This window comes from Podarcis pityusensis (genome assembly GCF_964106645.2).
Source record: "Podarcis pityusensis genome assembly, chromosome: 2".
Classification (NCBI taxonomy): domain Eukaryota; kingdom Metazoa; phylum Chordata; class Lepidosauria; order Squamata; family Lacertidae; genus Podarcis; species Podarcis pityusensis.
Window position 1 is genome coordinate 13,503,866 of NC_138029.1, and position 14,195 is coordinate 13,518,060.

The 14,195-nt window shown below is 46.0% G+C and overlaps 2 protein-coding genes across 5 annotated transcripts in view; one reads left to right on the forward strand and one right to left on the reverse strand.

Moving 5' to 3' along the window:
- CSAD (cysteine sulfinic acid decarboxylase) overlaps positions 1-1,812 on the forward strand; it is a 29,986-nt gene extending 28,174 nt beyond the window's left edge. For all 4 annotated transcript variants that reach the window (XM_080994710.1, XM_080994712.1, XM_080994709.1 and 1 more), the window contains 2 exons: positions 413-502; positions 1,220-1,812. In XM_080994710.1, the coding sequence (XP_080850836.1) occupies positions 413-502; positions 1,220-1,393 (264 nt within the window). In that variant the 3' untranslated portion in view covers positions 1,394-1,812. The remainder of the gene's footprint in view (positions 1-412; positions 503-1,219) is intronic.
- A 4,524-nt stretch (positions 1,813-6,336) lies between these two features.
- Positions 6,337-10,207, reverse strand: LOC308471142 (uncharacterized protein). The gene is made up of 2 exons (XM_080995140.1): positions 9,800-10,207; positions 6,337-7,187 (listed from the first exon to the last, which is right to left on the reverse strand). Exons 1-2 carry the CDS (start codon positions 10,131-10,133, stop codon positions 6,901-6,903), a joined length of 621 nt encoding a protein of 206 aa, XP_080851266.1. The 5' UTR covers positions 10,134-10,207; the 3' UTR covers positions 6,337-6,900.
- Positions 10,208-14,195: the final 3,988 nt, after the last annotated feature.

Here is a 14,195-nt window from a genome sequence, read left to right on the forward strand (position 1 = left end):
CACTCGGAGCTGCAGGCTGATTCCTCACCTGCAATCAACCACCAAAGCTGCTGAACAAATTTGAGCTTTGGCATCTTTCTTTGGTGTTTTGGGTGAAACATGCCCATCCGCCAGACACCAGGCATCCTGTGCTACCAAGCACAGAGATCTAAACCTTATAAAACAGGTCACTTCTATCTATAATTTTTGCGCTTTGCAGCAGTAAGATCCGAGGTCACCCTGAGCCTGGCTTGAACTCTCAAGGCACCTGATGATTGACAGGATAAAGATGCACTATTGCAGATAGGGGGTGTATGCTATTGAAATATAGATCAGGGCCCCCAGAACTTCGCACTTCACAGGGGATGGGTGTGTAGGAGAAATAGAGTCCTGAACACTTCCCTTAAGATTTCTTGTCCCTCTTTTCTTTTAGCCGGAATTCACCAATCTGTGCTTTTGGTACGTGCCTCCCAGCCTACGCGGGAAGGAGGGATGCACAGATTACTGTCTGAGATTGGGCAAGGTAATAATAATAATAATTTATTATTTATACCCCGCCCATCTGGCTGGGTTTCCCCAGCCACTCTGGGCGGCTCCCAACAGAATATTAAAAACACGATAAAACATCAAACATTTAAATCTTCCCTAAACAGGGCTGCCTTCAGATGTCTTCTAAAAGTCAGATAGCTCTTTATTTCCTTGACATTTGATGCGAGGGCGCTCCACAGGGTGGGTGCCACTACCGAGAAGGCCCTCTGCCTGGTTCCCTGTCACTTCTTGCAATGAGGGTACCGCCAGAAGGCCCTCGGCGCTAGAGCTCGGGGTTCGGGCTGAACGATAGGGGTGGAGACACTCCTTCAGGTATACTGGGCCAAGGCCATTTAGGACTTTAAAGGTCAGCATCAACACTTTGAATTGTGCTCGGAAATGTACTGGGAGTGTTGAGAATCCTGTGCAGCTTTTCTCAACCTGTGGGTCCCCAGATGTTGCTGAACTACAACTCCCATCACCCCTAGATAGCAAGGCCAGTGCTCAGGGATGATGGGAGTTGTAGTCCAACAACATCTGGGGACCCACAGGTTGAGAACCGCTGCTGTAAAGGAAATGGTCCACTCCGACAGGAGGCCATGGATATTGCTCATTGTGCATGTGCTCATTCTTCTAAACTGGGGTGGGTGGGTGCTGCGTCCCAGTGTCCAACCAAACTCTGAGACTGGGTTCCTTCTTTGCCCGGGTTTAGGTAGCTCCTATGATCAAGGAGCGGATGATGAAGAAAGGGTCCATGATGGTGAGCTACCAGCCCCTCGGCAACAGAGTCAACTTCTTCCGCCAGGTGGTGACGAACCCTGCAGTCACCCGAGAGGACTTGGACTTCTTCCTCGACGAGATCGAGAGGCTTGGAAGAGACCTGTAGCAGCTCTGCCCACTTCTCTGGACCCTTTGGAAATGCGGGTGGGACTTTACACCTGAAATCCAGGAGCCTTCGGTTTCCTTTCTCCACCGCTTCCCTCTGCAAACCTTACAAGAAGCTGCAACTCGCCAGGGCCTCCAGCTCGCTTCCCCTCATTCTCACCTCATCCCTCTTCACATAAACATCAATGATATCTGGAACGCCACCGGGCCTTCCTTCTTCAGAAAGGGGAACAGCCGAGGCTGCTGCAAGGAGCTTATGGAAGTGGAAGGTGAGACATGGAGGAGGAAGCAACAGTCAGCATCCAAAGCCCACTGCAGAAGAACAAAAAGACCCCAAAGACCCGTTCTCTGGCCTGCTTGCACAAACCTTGCTTTCTCTTTTAAAATGAGAATTTGATTAAAAATCTGTTTTCATCCCTCTCTTTTTCTAGTGTTTTTTTAAATAAAAAAACCCCAACCACAAAGCAATGCTTTTTTGCTTTGCTTCATGGAGCACCCTTGGTGACCTTGTAGAGTTTGATAAAGAAAAACAGAAAGATCCCTGCCTCCAAGGAGCTTCCAGCCTAAACTCAATGTTGCATTTGGATCTGATGCACGTAAGAAACAAGCTGGGAAACTTATCAAACACTAAGAAATCAACAGATGCCAAAAATTGAGCTTGAGGCCCAGGACAAATTCCGCTTGGCCTGCAGAATGTCCCTGATGTCTCCTGTTTAAAAACAGAACCAGGAAGTGGTGCGGGGGGGGGGGGGAGAGTGAGAGGCTGTCTGCCTGAGACTCTGAAGCGAGCCACAGCCACCCACAGTAGATATTGCCAGGCTAGATGATCAGGCAGGGTTGGGTCCAACCTTAGTCATAGGGTGCATCTACGCACAGGAAAAAATGTTATAAATAAGTAGAAATTAAATCGTTATAACAAAAGAAAAAGAAACGCTATGTAAAAATCCGCACAGATTTTTTTTTGCTCTCCAGCGCCACCTGGTGTTGCATGTTTATAACACATTTTTTCACTAATGTAGCTGAGTCCATACTCACAAATTGAAATTAATGAATGTGACTTCCATAGATTAGGGGTGCCGTATTTCAAACAGTGAAAATCCAGACAGAAAAGTTGTTGAGCTTTTTTGGCACTACCATACATGGGCTGCCATACACCTGGATTTCTGCCCAAACACTGATTTCCACTCAGACACTGCTAGAGACAGCAGTATTCTGGATATGTTCGGAAAATCCATTAATTTAAACACAGTCTTGACCTTTGGTATAACGCAACTTCCTCACCCCTTTTGCCCACTTTCAAGGCCAGGAGTGAGCGAAGGCTCTCAGGTGCCCTGCTTTCCTGGAATACTTCCGAATTTTTTTGGATGCAGCTGCCATTTCTTTCATTATAGGGCAGCAGTTTGTTCACTTGAACATTCAGTTTTGAACAGGATTGGTTAATTAGTGGCTCCCTGTTTATTAAACAGCCACGTTAGTGCTATTTCTCTCCTTATATTCTCTTCCAAAACTGCCCATCAACGCTCAGAACAGCCAACACTATTGTATCTTCGTGGGTCCAGTGCCCACGTTTTGTGCCAAGTTTTGTAGAAAGCTAACAACGTGCTGGCCTTCCAGAATGCTCAATACAGTGGTACCTCAGGTTACATACGCTTCAGGTTACAGACTCCACTAACCCAGAAATACTGCTTCAGGTTAAGAACTTTGCTTCAGGATGAGAACAGAAATCGTGCTCCGGCAGCGCGTTGGCAGCGGGAGGCCCCATTAGCTAAAGTGGTGCTTCAGGTTAAGAACAGTTTCAGGTTAAGTACGGACCTCTGGAATGAATTAAGTACAGTGGTGCCCCGCAAGACGAATGCCTCGCAAGACGAAAAACGCGCAAGACGAAAGAGTTTTCCGTTTTTTGAGTCGTTCCGCAAGACGAATTTCCCTATGGGCTTGCTTCGCAAGACGAAAAGTCTTGCGAGTTCTTGCGAGTTTGTTTCCTTTTTCTTAAAGCCGCTAAGCCGCTAATAGCCGTGCTTCGCAAGACGAAAAAACCGCAAGACGAAGAGACTCGCGGAACGGATTAATTTTGTCTTGCGAGGCACCACTGTACTTAACCCAAGGTACCACTGTACCAACTTCTTGAGCCACTAGGAGTCACGGTCGGGTGTTGAATAATTGTGGGTGTGATGATAAGTGTTTTGTCGTGTTCTGAGGTGTGGAGGAGCATTAACACTGCATGAGAGCACTGAGCAGTTTGGAAGCAAAAAAGGGCAAAAACATCAGAGAGATAGCAGCCAAGGCTGTATGTTAACAGGGTTAATGAGGTCAACATTGTCAGACATGGAGAGGGATAGAGCAGAGGAAGGTTTGGGAGGAAAGGTAAGTAGCTCAGTCTTTTTTATTTACGTATTTATCAATAGCATAACAATGTCGGCTTGTGAATATTCCATTGCAAAAGAAAAAAGGAGAAACAACTAAAAGGAAGACACCTAACTCAGGTGGCGATATATCTTGTTGCAACTCATAACTGTTGTCTTCGCATCCGAAAAAGAAAATAGTTTTCATACAATACAGAGACCCAAAATGTTTCTACCAGAGGGGTCACAGAACCCACACAGTTTAGAGCCCCGTCCCATAAAAATTGTAGTGCCAGCAAACACCATATTGAGGCTGTTTTCCTGTATCCTTGGTGTGAAGATGGTTGCCCTGCCATGGCTTATTCTCCTGGTTCTGTACTCGTACCATGTCCTTAGGCCATCATTATCTGAAGCAGGTCAGTAGACCTGGCATTGAGAATAACAAATTTGCAAGACTAGGCCCTTAGAAGAGCTCTCAGATAGCAACACCAGCCCCTCAAGCTGAGTTTATTGCATTTATAGCCACATTTTTTCTCCAAGGAGCTCAAAGTGATGTACATGGTTCTCCCTCCCATTTCATTTAAGCCCCACAATAACCCTGTGAGGTAGGTTAGGCTGAGGGGCAGTGACTGGCCCAAGGTGAGCTTCGTGGCTGAGTGGAAATTCGAACTCTGGTCTCCCAGGCCCTACTCTGACACTCTAACCAGTATCCACACTGGCTCAGTTAAAGATCTGTTTGATTGCTCTGTGATAATGATAATAATTTTATTATTTCTACCCTGCTCATCTCGCTGGGTTTCCCTAGCCCAGGGGTCAGCAAACTTTTTCAGCAGGGGGCCAGTCCACTGTCCCTCAGACCTTGTGGGGGGCCGGACTATATTTTTTTGGGGGGGGAATGAACGAATTCCTGTGCCCCACAAATAACCCAGAGATGCATTTTAAATAAAAGCACACATTCTACTCATGTAAAAACACCGGGCAGGCCCCACAAATAACCCAGTGATGCATTTTAAATAAAAGGACACATTCTACTCATGTAAAAACATGCTGATTCCCGGTCTGTCCGCGGACCAGATTTAGAAGGTGATTGGGCCGGATCCGGCCCCTGGGCCTTAGTTTGCCTACCCATGCCCTAGCCACTCTGGGTGGCATCCAGCACATACTAAAACAGAGTAAGAATAAGCTCCTTCATAAGGATGACCTGGCATAATGGCAGCCAGGGTGTTTGTGGCACTTTCAGAAGTACAGTGGTGCCCCGCAAGACGAATGCCTCGCAAGACGGAAAACCCGCTAGACGAAAGGGTTTTCCGTTTTGGAGGTGCTTCGCAAAACGAATTTCCTATGTGCTTGCTTCGCAAGACGAAAATGTCTTGCGAGTTCCTGCGGGGGTTTTTTCCTTTCCCCCCCCTTTTTCCCAAGCCGCTAAACCGCTTATCAGCTGATGGCTAAGCCGCTTATCAGCTGATCTTTAAGCCGCTTAACAGCTGATGCTAAGCCGCTTATCAGCTGATCTTTAAGCCGCTTAACAGCTGATGGCTAAGCCGCTTATCAGCTGATCTTTAAGCCGCTTATCAGCTGATCTTTAAGCCGCTTAACAGCTGATGCTAAGCCGCTTATCAGCTGATCGTTAAGCCGCTTATCAGCTGATCTTTAAGCCGGCTAAGCCGCTAATACTGTAGCGCTAAGCCGCTAAACCTCTAATGGGCTTGCTTCGCAAGACGAAAAAACCCGCAAGACGAAGAGACTCGCGGAACGGATTCTTTTCGTCTTGCGAGGCACCACTGTATTATAATGGAACTGCCTTCCAGAGAGCTTCCATTCTTAGAGAAGTCCCTCAGTCTATGCAATCCCTGCTTCTTGAAACTGAGTCTGAGTCCATCTTTGTTGAAAAAAGGGGGGTGGTTGTTCAGTTCTGTGGGAATCTCACCCCCCCCCCAGCTGGCTTGGCAGCAGAGCTCACTCAGCAAGGTGCCTACCACTATTGTGCACGAGAACCAGTGTTAAAAACTCAAATATATAAGCTAGGCGCCAAGTGGCTCCTTAAACCAGGGTTAGAGTTGCCAAAAGAGAATGTCTAGTTGCCATTTTTGGGGCAAGACAGCTCTGAAGTCTTATTTTTCAAAGGATGCACTGACTATGATTGATTATCAGTTAAGCATCTGGCTGGTTCAGATGACAACCTTGAGCTAGGTTAAGAGCTTTGAGACCTTAAGGAAGAAAAGTCACTTGATCCAGGGACAGTCCACATATATACTGGCCTATTCAGACCTCTTTTTCTCAATGGTGACAGGGGCCATTCAAAACGTAAAAATATTCTTCACAACTGTGACCAGGGCAGTGGGACAGGGTAAGTGAAGACAAGTTACAACAGTTAGCTGTAAAGTTGTTCACTGCTCAGGCTGTATGGGGAAAGTATTTTGGTTCCTGGAATTAATACGGAATGAGCAGATAAAATATAACTGATAGAATTCTACAGGATGGGGTATTAGTATGTGAAAACAGTCAAGATCCAATGATCCCCAGGCATGCACCTTCAGGTGGTGATGTCAGGTGCCATCCTGGTACCCAGGTATCTCCACTCAGTTGCAAGTGGCCAATAGGTAAAGGTACCTCTGACTGTTAGGTCCAGTCGCGGATGACTCTGGAGTTGCGCGCTCATCTCGCTCTATAGGCTGAGGAAGCTGGCGTTTGTCCGCAGACATGCTGGTCATGTGGCCAGCATGACTAAACCGCTTCTGGCGAACCAGAGCAGCGCACGGAAACGCCGTTTACCTTCCCGCCAGAGTGGTACCTATTTATCTACTTGCACTTGGCGTACTTTCAAACTGCTTAGGTGGGCAGGAGCTGGGACTGAAAAACGGGAGCTCACCCCGTCGCAGGGATTCGAACCGCCGAGCTTCCGATCGGCAAGCCCTAGGCTCTGTGGTTTAGACCACAGTGCCACCCGCGTCCCTGCACATGGCCAATAGTCAGGTGCAAAATGCGCCGGGCACTTGGCTGATTTCGAACACCCACCCCACACCCCATGCAGCTCAGTCATATGAGCGTAAACATCGGTCAAAATAAATCATTATAATCTGTGTTCACTTGCATTGGGAAAGGTATCTGGAGAGCCTGAGCTGCTGGAAAAGACTGTTAGGTGGTCTTCTGCCTTTCAAGAACTCTTTCAGGCACTCTCTCTCAGGAATGCATATGCGTCATGGTCAAGATTCACTCCATCTTGGTTGAGAATAAGGTATAAATTGGCTGCAGTGGCCTTCCCTCCCTCACGGTTCCTCCAGTCCCAAAGCATGTAGAAAGCTTGCATGACCATGTCCTTGTGATTCTCCTCTTCGATCTGCTCCAGGCGTGAATTTTCCACCCCCAGGAACTCGATGGCAATCGTCTTCCATTTCCTGCCCAACTTCCTGGCTAGCTTCATGAGCTGCTGCTGCGAAACCTGACTGGGTTGCACTGCAAAATAGCGAGAAGGAAGGAAGATTATGAGAGGCAGAAGAGCAGAGCTAACATGGTGCTTTATGTTCGCTTCATTGGCAAGATGGGACTCCTCGCAAGCTTGCTAAAAATGATTTGCCTGAGGATGAGATCCAGGCAACCAAACAGGAAAGCTTCCCAACTGAGATTTTTGCTGTGGCTTTTAACAATGCCTCCTTTTAATTCTTTGCTTAATATTGTGTATTCCTCTGGGTATTTAGATGTTTATAACAAAACAAGTAATAAGCAAGATACAAGGCAGTGGCTAGGCAAGGAAAACGCTTTATGAGCCTTTAAGATAAGGAAAAGGTACCGTATTTTTCGCTCTATAAGACACACTTTTTCCCTCCTAAAAAGTAAGGGGAAATGTGTGTGCGTCTAATGAAGCGAATGCAGGCTGCGCAGCTATCCCAGAAGCCAGAACAGCGAGAGAGATCGCAGCGCATCACTCCCTCTCACTGTTCTAGCTTCTGGCTTAGCTGCGCTCTGTCCCTTCCCCCACCTCCCGCAAAAGCCAGCAAGAGCCGCGCTCCCTTTAAAGAGCTGCGCGGAGCATGTGTGCGGCTCTTGTGGACTTTTCCCCGAGGAGAGAGAAGGGCAACCCGTCAGTGATGGGCTACCCTTCTCCCTCCTTGGGGAAAAGCCTGCAAGCGCCGCACACACGCTCCGCGCGGCTTATGAAAGGGAGCGCTGAGCAGAGCCTGGGAAGCTTACAGGCTCTGTTCAGTGCTCCCTTTAAAGAATCCCCCCCCCTTGCACTCACCCTCTAAATACTAGGTGCATCTTATGGTCAGGTGCGTCTTATGGAGCGAAAAATACGGTATCTGCTGCCCTTCAGATTATTGTTAGGCTGCAACTCCCAACACCCTGACCATTGTGCCATGCTGCCTGGCGCTGATGGGAAATGAACTCCAGCACCATCTGAAAGGGCCCCCTCCTGCTTTAAAAGCTGCACCACGAGCCGAAATCAACCCATGAAGTTCTTCCCATGTCAGAAAAGTTATCCCATGTGAATTCCTGCTTGTTGTGCAGATGTTAAAGGTACAGGATCCCTGCCTGATAATATGAGCTGGAATTTCTAGTAAGGGTTCAGACCTGTTGTGGAAGCTCACCCACTCATCCTGGTCTGGGGCTGAGTCCTAGATTTACCGTATTTTTCGCCCTATAGGACGCACTTTTCCCCCTCCAAAAATGAAGGGGAAATGTGTGTGCGTCCTATGGGGCGAATGCAGGCTTTCGCTGAAGCCTGGAGAGCGAGAGGGGTCGGTGCGCAATGACCCCTCTCGCTCTCCAGGCTTCAGGAAGCTATCTGCAAGTCTTGGGAGCCCGCGGGAGTTCCCGCCGGGCTCCCAAGGCTTGCAGACAGTAGCCTGCAGCCCGAAACCTGGGGAGCGCAGCGGAGCGCGCCCCGGGCTTTGGGCAGATATCCGCAAGCCTGGGGAGACCGATGGGAAGTCACGCTGGTCTCCCCAGGCTTGCGGATAGCAGCCTGCATCCCGAAGCCTGGGATGCGCTGAGCAGCACGCCCCGGGCTTCGGGCAGATATCTGCAAGCCTGGGCTTGCAGATAGCAGCCTGTTCTGGGGGCTGGGGAAGCTCGGGCTTCCCCCGCCCCAGCCCCGCGCCGGGGGGGGGGATAATTTTTTTTCTTTATTCCCTCCCCCCAAAAAAACTAGGTGTGCCCTATGGGCCCTATGGGGCGAAAAATACGGTAAGTTGGACGCCAGAAAATTTTTTTTATCTATATGGGTGCTGGAACAAGGGTGCGCCCAGGGCATTTGAGGAACGTTCCAGGAAGAGATGAGGGGTACAGGCAAAGCACACACCTCAAAACCTTTTCCTGATGGACTATCCTTTCCCTCCCCACCCTTCCACTTCCTGCCCAGTTGGAAACCAAGATCCCAGTAGAGAGGGAATGGGCTCATCTGCACAGGAGTTTAATGTGGATATGATGCTACTTGGGTCTCTATTTATTTACATCTACACAACAACCACTTTATCTAAGCAGCAACCTGCAATTCCTGCCAGATCCAGGAATAATTTGATAAGGGAAGAAAATCCAGTGCAAAATTGCATGTTACCTGGCTAGGTCCACACTGGAGCACAGTGTCTGCCTCTGTACATATGTGTATGAGTAGTTTTGCTTGCTGTGAAGCATACTCTGAACGTTTCCTGGAAGTTCCTTGTGCAGATGTTGCTGGACTTCAACTCCCATCTGCCCCACCCAGCATAGCCAACGATCAGGCATCAAGACAGCAACAGTCCCACAAACATGGGGAGGGGGGAGGCCAACAGTTTCTCTTCCCCTGCCCTACACAAAATGGGAGTCCTGGACCATAGGAGCCAACTCCCCCCAATAAAACATTTGAGGGGGCCGGGCCCTCTCAAAGTTGAAGCACATTCAAATAGTTAGTGTGCACCATGTCATATGATCGATTATGTGGGGTGCGGTGGGGCGGGGCGGCCTAACCCGCCCTCCCCAATATTTTATTCAAGTTGGCACCCCTGTCCTAGACAGCAAAACCTCTACCCCCTCCCTGCTCCGAGCTCTCCCTGTGGGTTCGGGCTGTGGCCCACCTGTACAGTACTCACCGGGAGCTGCTTCCACGAGGTCTACTGGGGCTTCCATGGCAGGGGTCCCCCTTCCGCTCGGGCGATCGCCCCCTGCTACGTCGCGTAGGAGCTTCCGCAGAAGATCCTTCCTGGGTATCTTTCCCAGCGCGTAGGCGGCGACTTCTAATTCTTTCCCGGGAAAATAGCGCGCAAACAGCTCGGCTAGCTCGACCGGCGAGACTTTCTCTAGCTTCCGTCGAGGGATTCGGACAGATCGGTCCGGGATGGATTCCAGGTAGAAAACGAATTTGCGGAGCTCTTCGTCTGTCAGATCGTCGAGGATCTGCAGCAACCGCTCTCTCGCAGCCGCCATGGAAAGAGCGGGTGCCCAGTCCAGATAAAACACACACACACACAAACACACTTCTCCAAGACAAAGGACCGCGCGGGAAATCCCCTTCCTAGTGACGTGAGCAGCAGAGGGCGCGCGGAAAGGCGGGCTGCAACAGCGCCGCTGCTTCCGCGCAGCGGCCGCTTTCGATTCGGTGGAACGGGAGATGCAGCCTTTAGCCCAGGAAGTTGGGGCGGGGCGGTGCCAAGGCTGCGGGGGTGGGAGTTTTTTTTCCTTTTTTTTTTTCAGGGGAGCGGACTAGGGTGGATTTTTTTCAGGTATGGGCGGAAAGTAGATGGGGATGATCTCCGGATGATTTGTAGTGGCAGATGATCAACACAGACTTTTCCCCCCAGCTCTTCATCAGCGTCTTGAGCAGCAACAAGTAAAAGCACCCCCCACCCCCCATAGATTGGGCAGCTGAAATCAAGACAGCCGTTTGTGTCTAAGGATCTGCAGGCGAGCTCCAGTTCTGGCGCGGAAAAGAATTGCGGGGGAGGGCTGCAATTTGCGCCCTTTGCGCTCAAAACGTACCAGGTTTAACGCCCGGCGCATCTACCGCTAGGGCGAGGAGTGACTTCATTTTTTTTTTTTTAATAATTTTTATTAAAGTTTTAAACAACAAAGAAACAACACACACAAAAAGCAATACAAAACTCAACAATAAAAAAAACAACAAAAGAAAACGTAACAATTAAAAACAAACTCTCTTTTCCATTCCATTTTTAAATTACTTATTTTCTGGACTTCCTCATACCTCCCTCTTTTGTATTCCCATCTAAATTATTTGTCCAGCAGTTTCTTTTCCAATTTTTTAATCCCAATCTTTAGTTTAATAGAATATTAAAATATATAACTTCAACTTCTTTAAACCTAATCCTTGATCTTAGTATCATATAACGTTAAAATTTTCCCTTTTCATATCAAATTTCCATTTCTTTAAACATCTTTAATCTTGATCTTTAATCTTAGTCTATCATTAACTTTAACCTATGTAGCTGGAAGCCACTTATTTTCAATCCAACATCACTCTAACATTCCTTAACTTTGCAGTGTTTCTGAAGATAGTCTTTGAATTTCTTCCAGTCTTCCTCCATCGACTCTTCTCCCTGGTCACGGATTCTGCCAGTCATTTCCGCCAATTCCATATAGTCCATAAATTTCATCTGCCATTCCTCCAGCGTGGGAAGTTGTTGTGTCTTCCAATACTTTGCGATAAGTATTCTTGCTGCTGTTGTTGCATACATAAAGAAAGTTCTGTCCTTTTTTACCACCATTTGGCCGACTATGCCCAGGAGAAAGGCCTCTGGTTTCTTGGGGAAGGTATACTTAAATACCTTTTTTAATTCATTATATATCATTTCCCAGAAAGCCTTAATCTTTGGGCACGTCCACCAAAGGTGAAAGAATGTACCTTCGGTTTCTTTACACTTCCAACATTTGTTATCGGGCAAATGGTAGATTTTTGCAAGCTTGACTGGGGTTATGTACCACCTGTATATCATTTTCATAATATTCTCTCTTAAGGCATTACATGCCGTAAATTTCATACCTGTGGTCCACAACTGTTCCCAGTCAGCAAACATGATATTATGTCCAATGTCCTGTGCCCATTTAATCATAGCCGATTTTACCGTTTCATCCTGAGTATTCCATTTCAGCAGCAAGTTATACATTCTTGACAAATTCTTAGTTTTGGGTTCTAACAGTTCTGTTTCTAATTTTGATCTTTCCACCTGGAAGCCAATTTTCCTGTCCAATTTAAATACCTCCATTATCTGATAATAATGAAGCCAGTCTCGCACTTTGTTTTTTAGTTTTTCAAAACTCTGCAATTTCAGCCTATCTCCGTCTTGTTCCAAAATTTCCCAATATTTCGGCCATTTGACCTCCATATTGACCTTTTTCAAGGCTTTCGCTTCCATTGGTGACAGCCACCTTGGGGTTTTGTTTTCTAACAAATCCTTATATCTTAACCAAACATTAAATAACGCTTTCCTGACAATGTGGTTTCTAAACGCTTTATGTGCTTTGACCTTATCATACCATAAATATGCATGCCATCCAAATACGTTATTGAAACCTTCCAAGTCCAAAATGTCAGTGTTTTCAAGAAGTAGCCATTCTTTCAACCAGCAAAATGCTGCTGATTCATAGTAAAGTTTCAGGTCTGGCAGGGCAAATCCACCTCTTTCCTTTGCATCCGTTAAAATTTTAAATTTTATTCTGGGCTTCTTGCCCTGCCAGACAAATTTAGAAATATCTTTCTGCCACCTCTTGAAACAATCCATTTTGTCCACAATCTGCAAAGTTTGGAACAAAAACAACATTCTAGGCAATACATTCATTTTTATCGCAGCAATACGGCCCAGCAGTGAAAGCTTCAAATTTGACCAAGTTTCTAAATCTTTTTTCACTTCAGACCAGCATTTTTCATAATTATCTTTAAATAAATTCCCATTTTTTGCTGTCATGTTAATCCCCAAATATTTAACTTTCTTAACCACTGTTAAACCTGTCTCATTCTGAAACCTCTCTCTTTCAATCGGTGTTAGGTTTTTCTCCAATACCTTGGTTTTTAACTTATTCAATTTAAATCCTGCCACTTGACCAAATTCTTGAATCAGTTCTAAAACCCTTTTAGTACTAGATTCTGGCTCCTGTAATGTCAATACTAAGTCATCTGCAAATGCTCTCAATTTGTACTGTTTAGTTCCGACCTGTATACCTTTAACCAGCTGGTCCCTTCTGATCATATTCAACAAAACCTCCAGGACCGAAATAAAAAGTAATGGGGAAATTGGGCAACCTTGTCGTGTCCCTTTTTCAATTTTAAGTTCTTCCGTCACAACATTATTTACAATTAGTTTAGCCTTTTGTTCTGAATAAATTGCACTTATACCATTCTCAAAACCTTGGCCTACCCCCATACCCTGTAGATTCTTCTTCATAAAGTTCCAAGAAATGTTGTCGAAGGCTTTCTCCGCGTCTACAAATATCAATACTGCTTTAGTGTTTATATTCACTTCTAATTTTTCCAAGATCTCAATTATATTCCTCAAATTGTCAGACAAATGTCTTCCTGGGAGAAAGCCCGCTTGGTCTTTGTGAATCTCTTCCATCAACACTTTTTTAAATCTCTTCGCCAAAATATCTGCAAAAATTTTGTAATCCACATTTAATAATGATATAGGGCGGTAGTTCTTAAGTTGTGTCTTTTCAGTCTCTGTTTTTGGTACAAGTGTAATATACGCTTCTTTCCACGACTCTGGTGCTCTCTTTCCCTCCATTATTCCATTGCAGACCTCTTTCAATGGTTGAATTAACCATTCTTTTAAAGATCTGTAGTATCTTGAGGTCAAACCATCTGGTCCTGGAGATTTACCCAGTTGCATGTTTTGAATGGCACCTTCTATTTCCTGTTCAGTTATTCTATGGTTCAAAATTAATTTGTTTTCTTGAGATATTTTTTGTAATCCATTTGTTTTCAAAAATTGGTCTAAATCTGTTTCTTTCACTGGCCCTTGAGTGTATAGTCTTTTAAAATACTTCTGGAAACAACTTCTAATCTCCGCTGGGTTCTGTATATTCCTTCCTTCCACTTCTAGATTCGTAATCGTATTTAGTTTTTGTCTCTTTTTCATTTGCCATGCCAACAATTTGCCACATTTATTGGCCGATTCAAAAGTCTTTTGTCTCATTTGTTTAATTTTCCATTCTATTTCCTGATTCATTATTTTCATATATTGTACTTGATATAACTTTAACTCTCTCAGAATCTCTTGAGATTTGGGATTTACTCTCAGTCTTTTTTCACATTCATTTATTTTGTTCATTATTTTATCCTTCTTCTCATTTTGAGTTCTTTTCTTTATCGCATTCTGTTGTATTAAGAACCCTCTCATAACCGCTTTACTTGCGTCCCAGATTACTCTTTTCTCGACGTTGGAGCTAAGATTTATCTCGAAGTAATCTCTCAGAGTTTTTTGGGCCTTCTTAAGAAATTCTTCATCTCTGAATAAGGTGTCATTCATCTTCCATCTG

Excerpts from the sequence above, each read along its gene's own strand:
- LOC308471142 (XM_080995140.1), bottom strand. The coding sequence starts at position 10,133 with ATGGCGGCTGCGAGAGAGCGGTTGCTGCAGATCCTCGACGATCTGACA. Across the intron at positions 7,188-9,799 it reads CCTCGTGGAAGCAGCTCCCG|TGCAACCCAGTCAGGTTTCG; the intron begins GTGAGTACTGTA and ends GCTATTTTGCAG.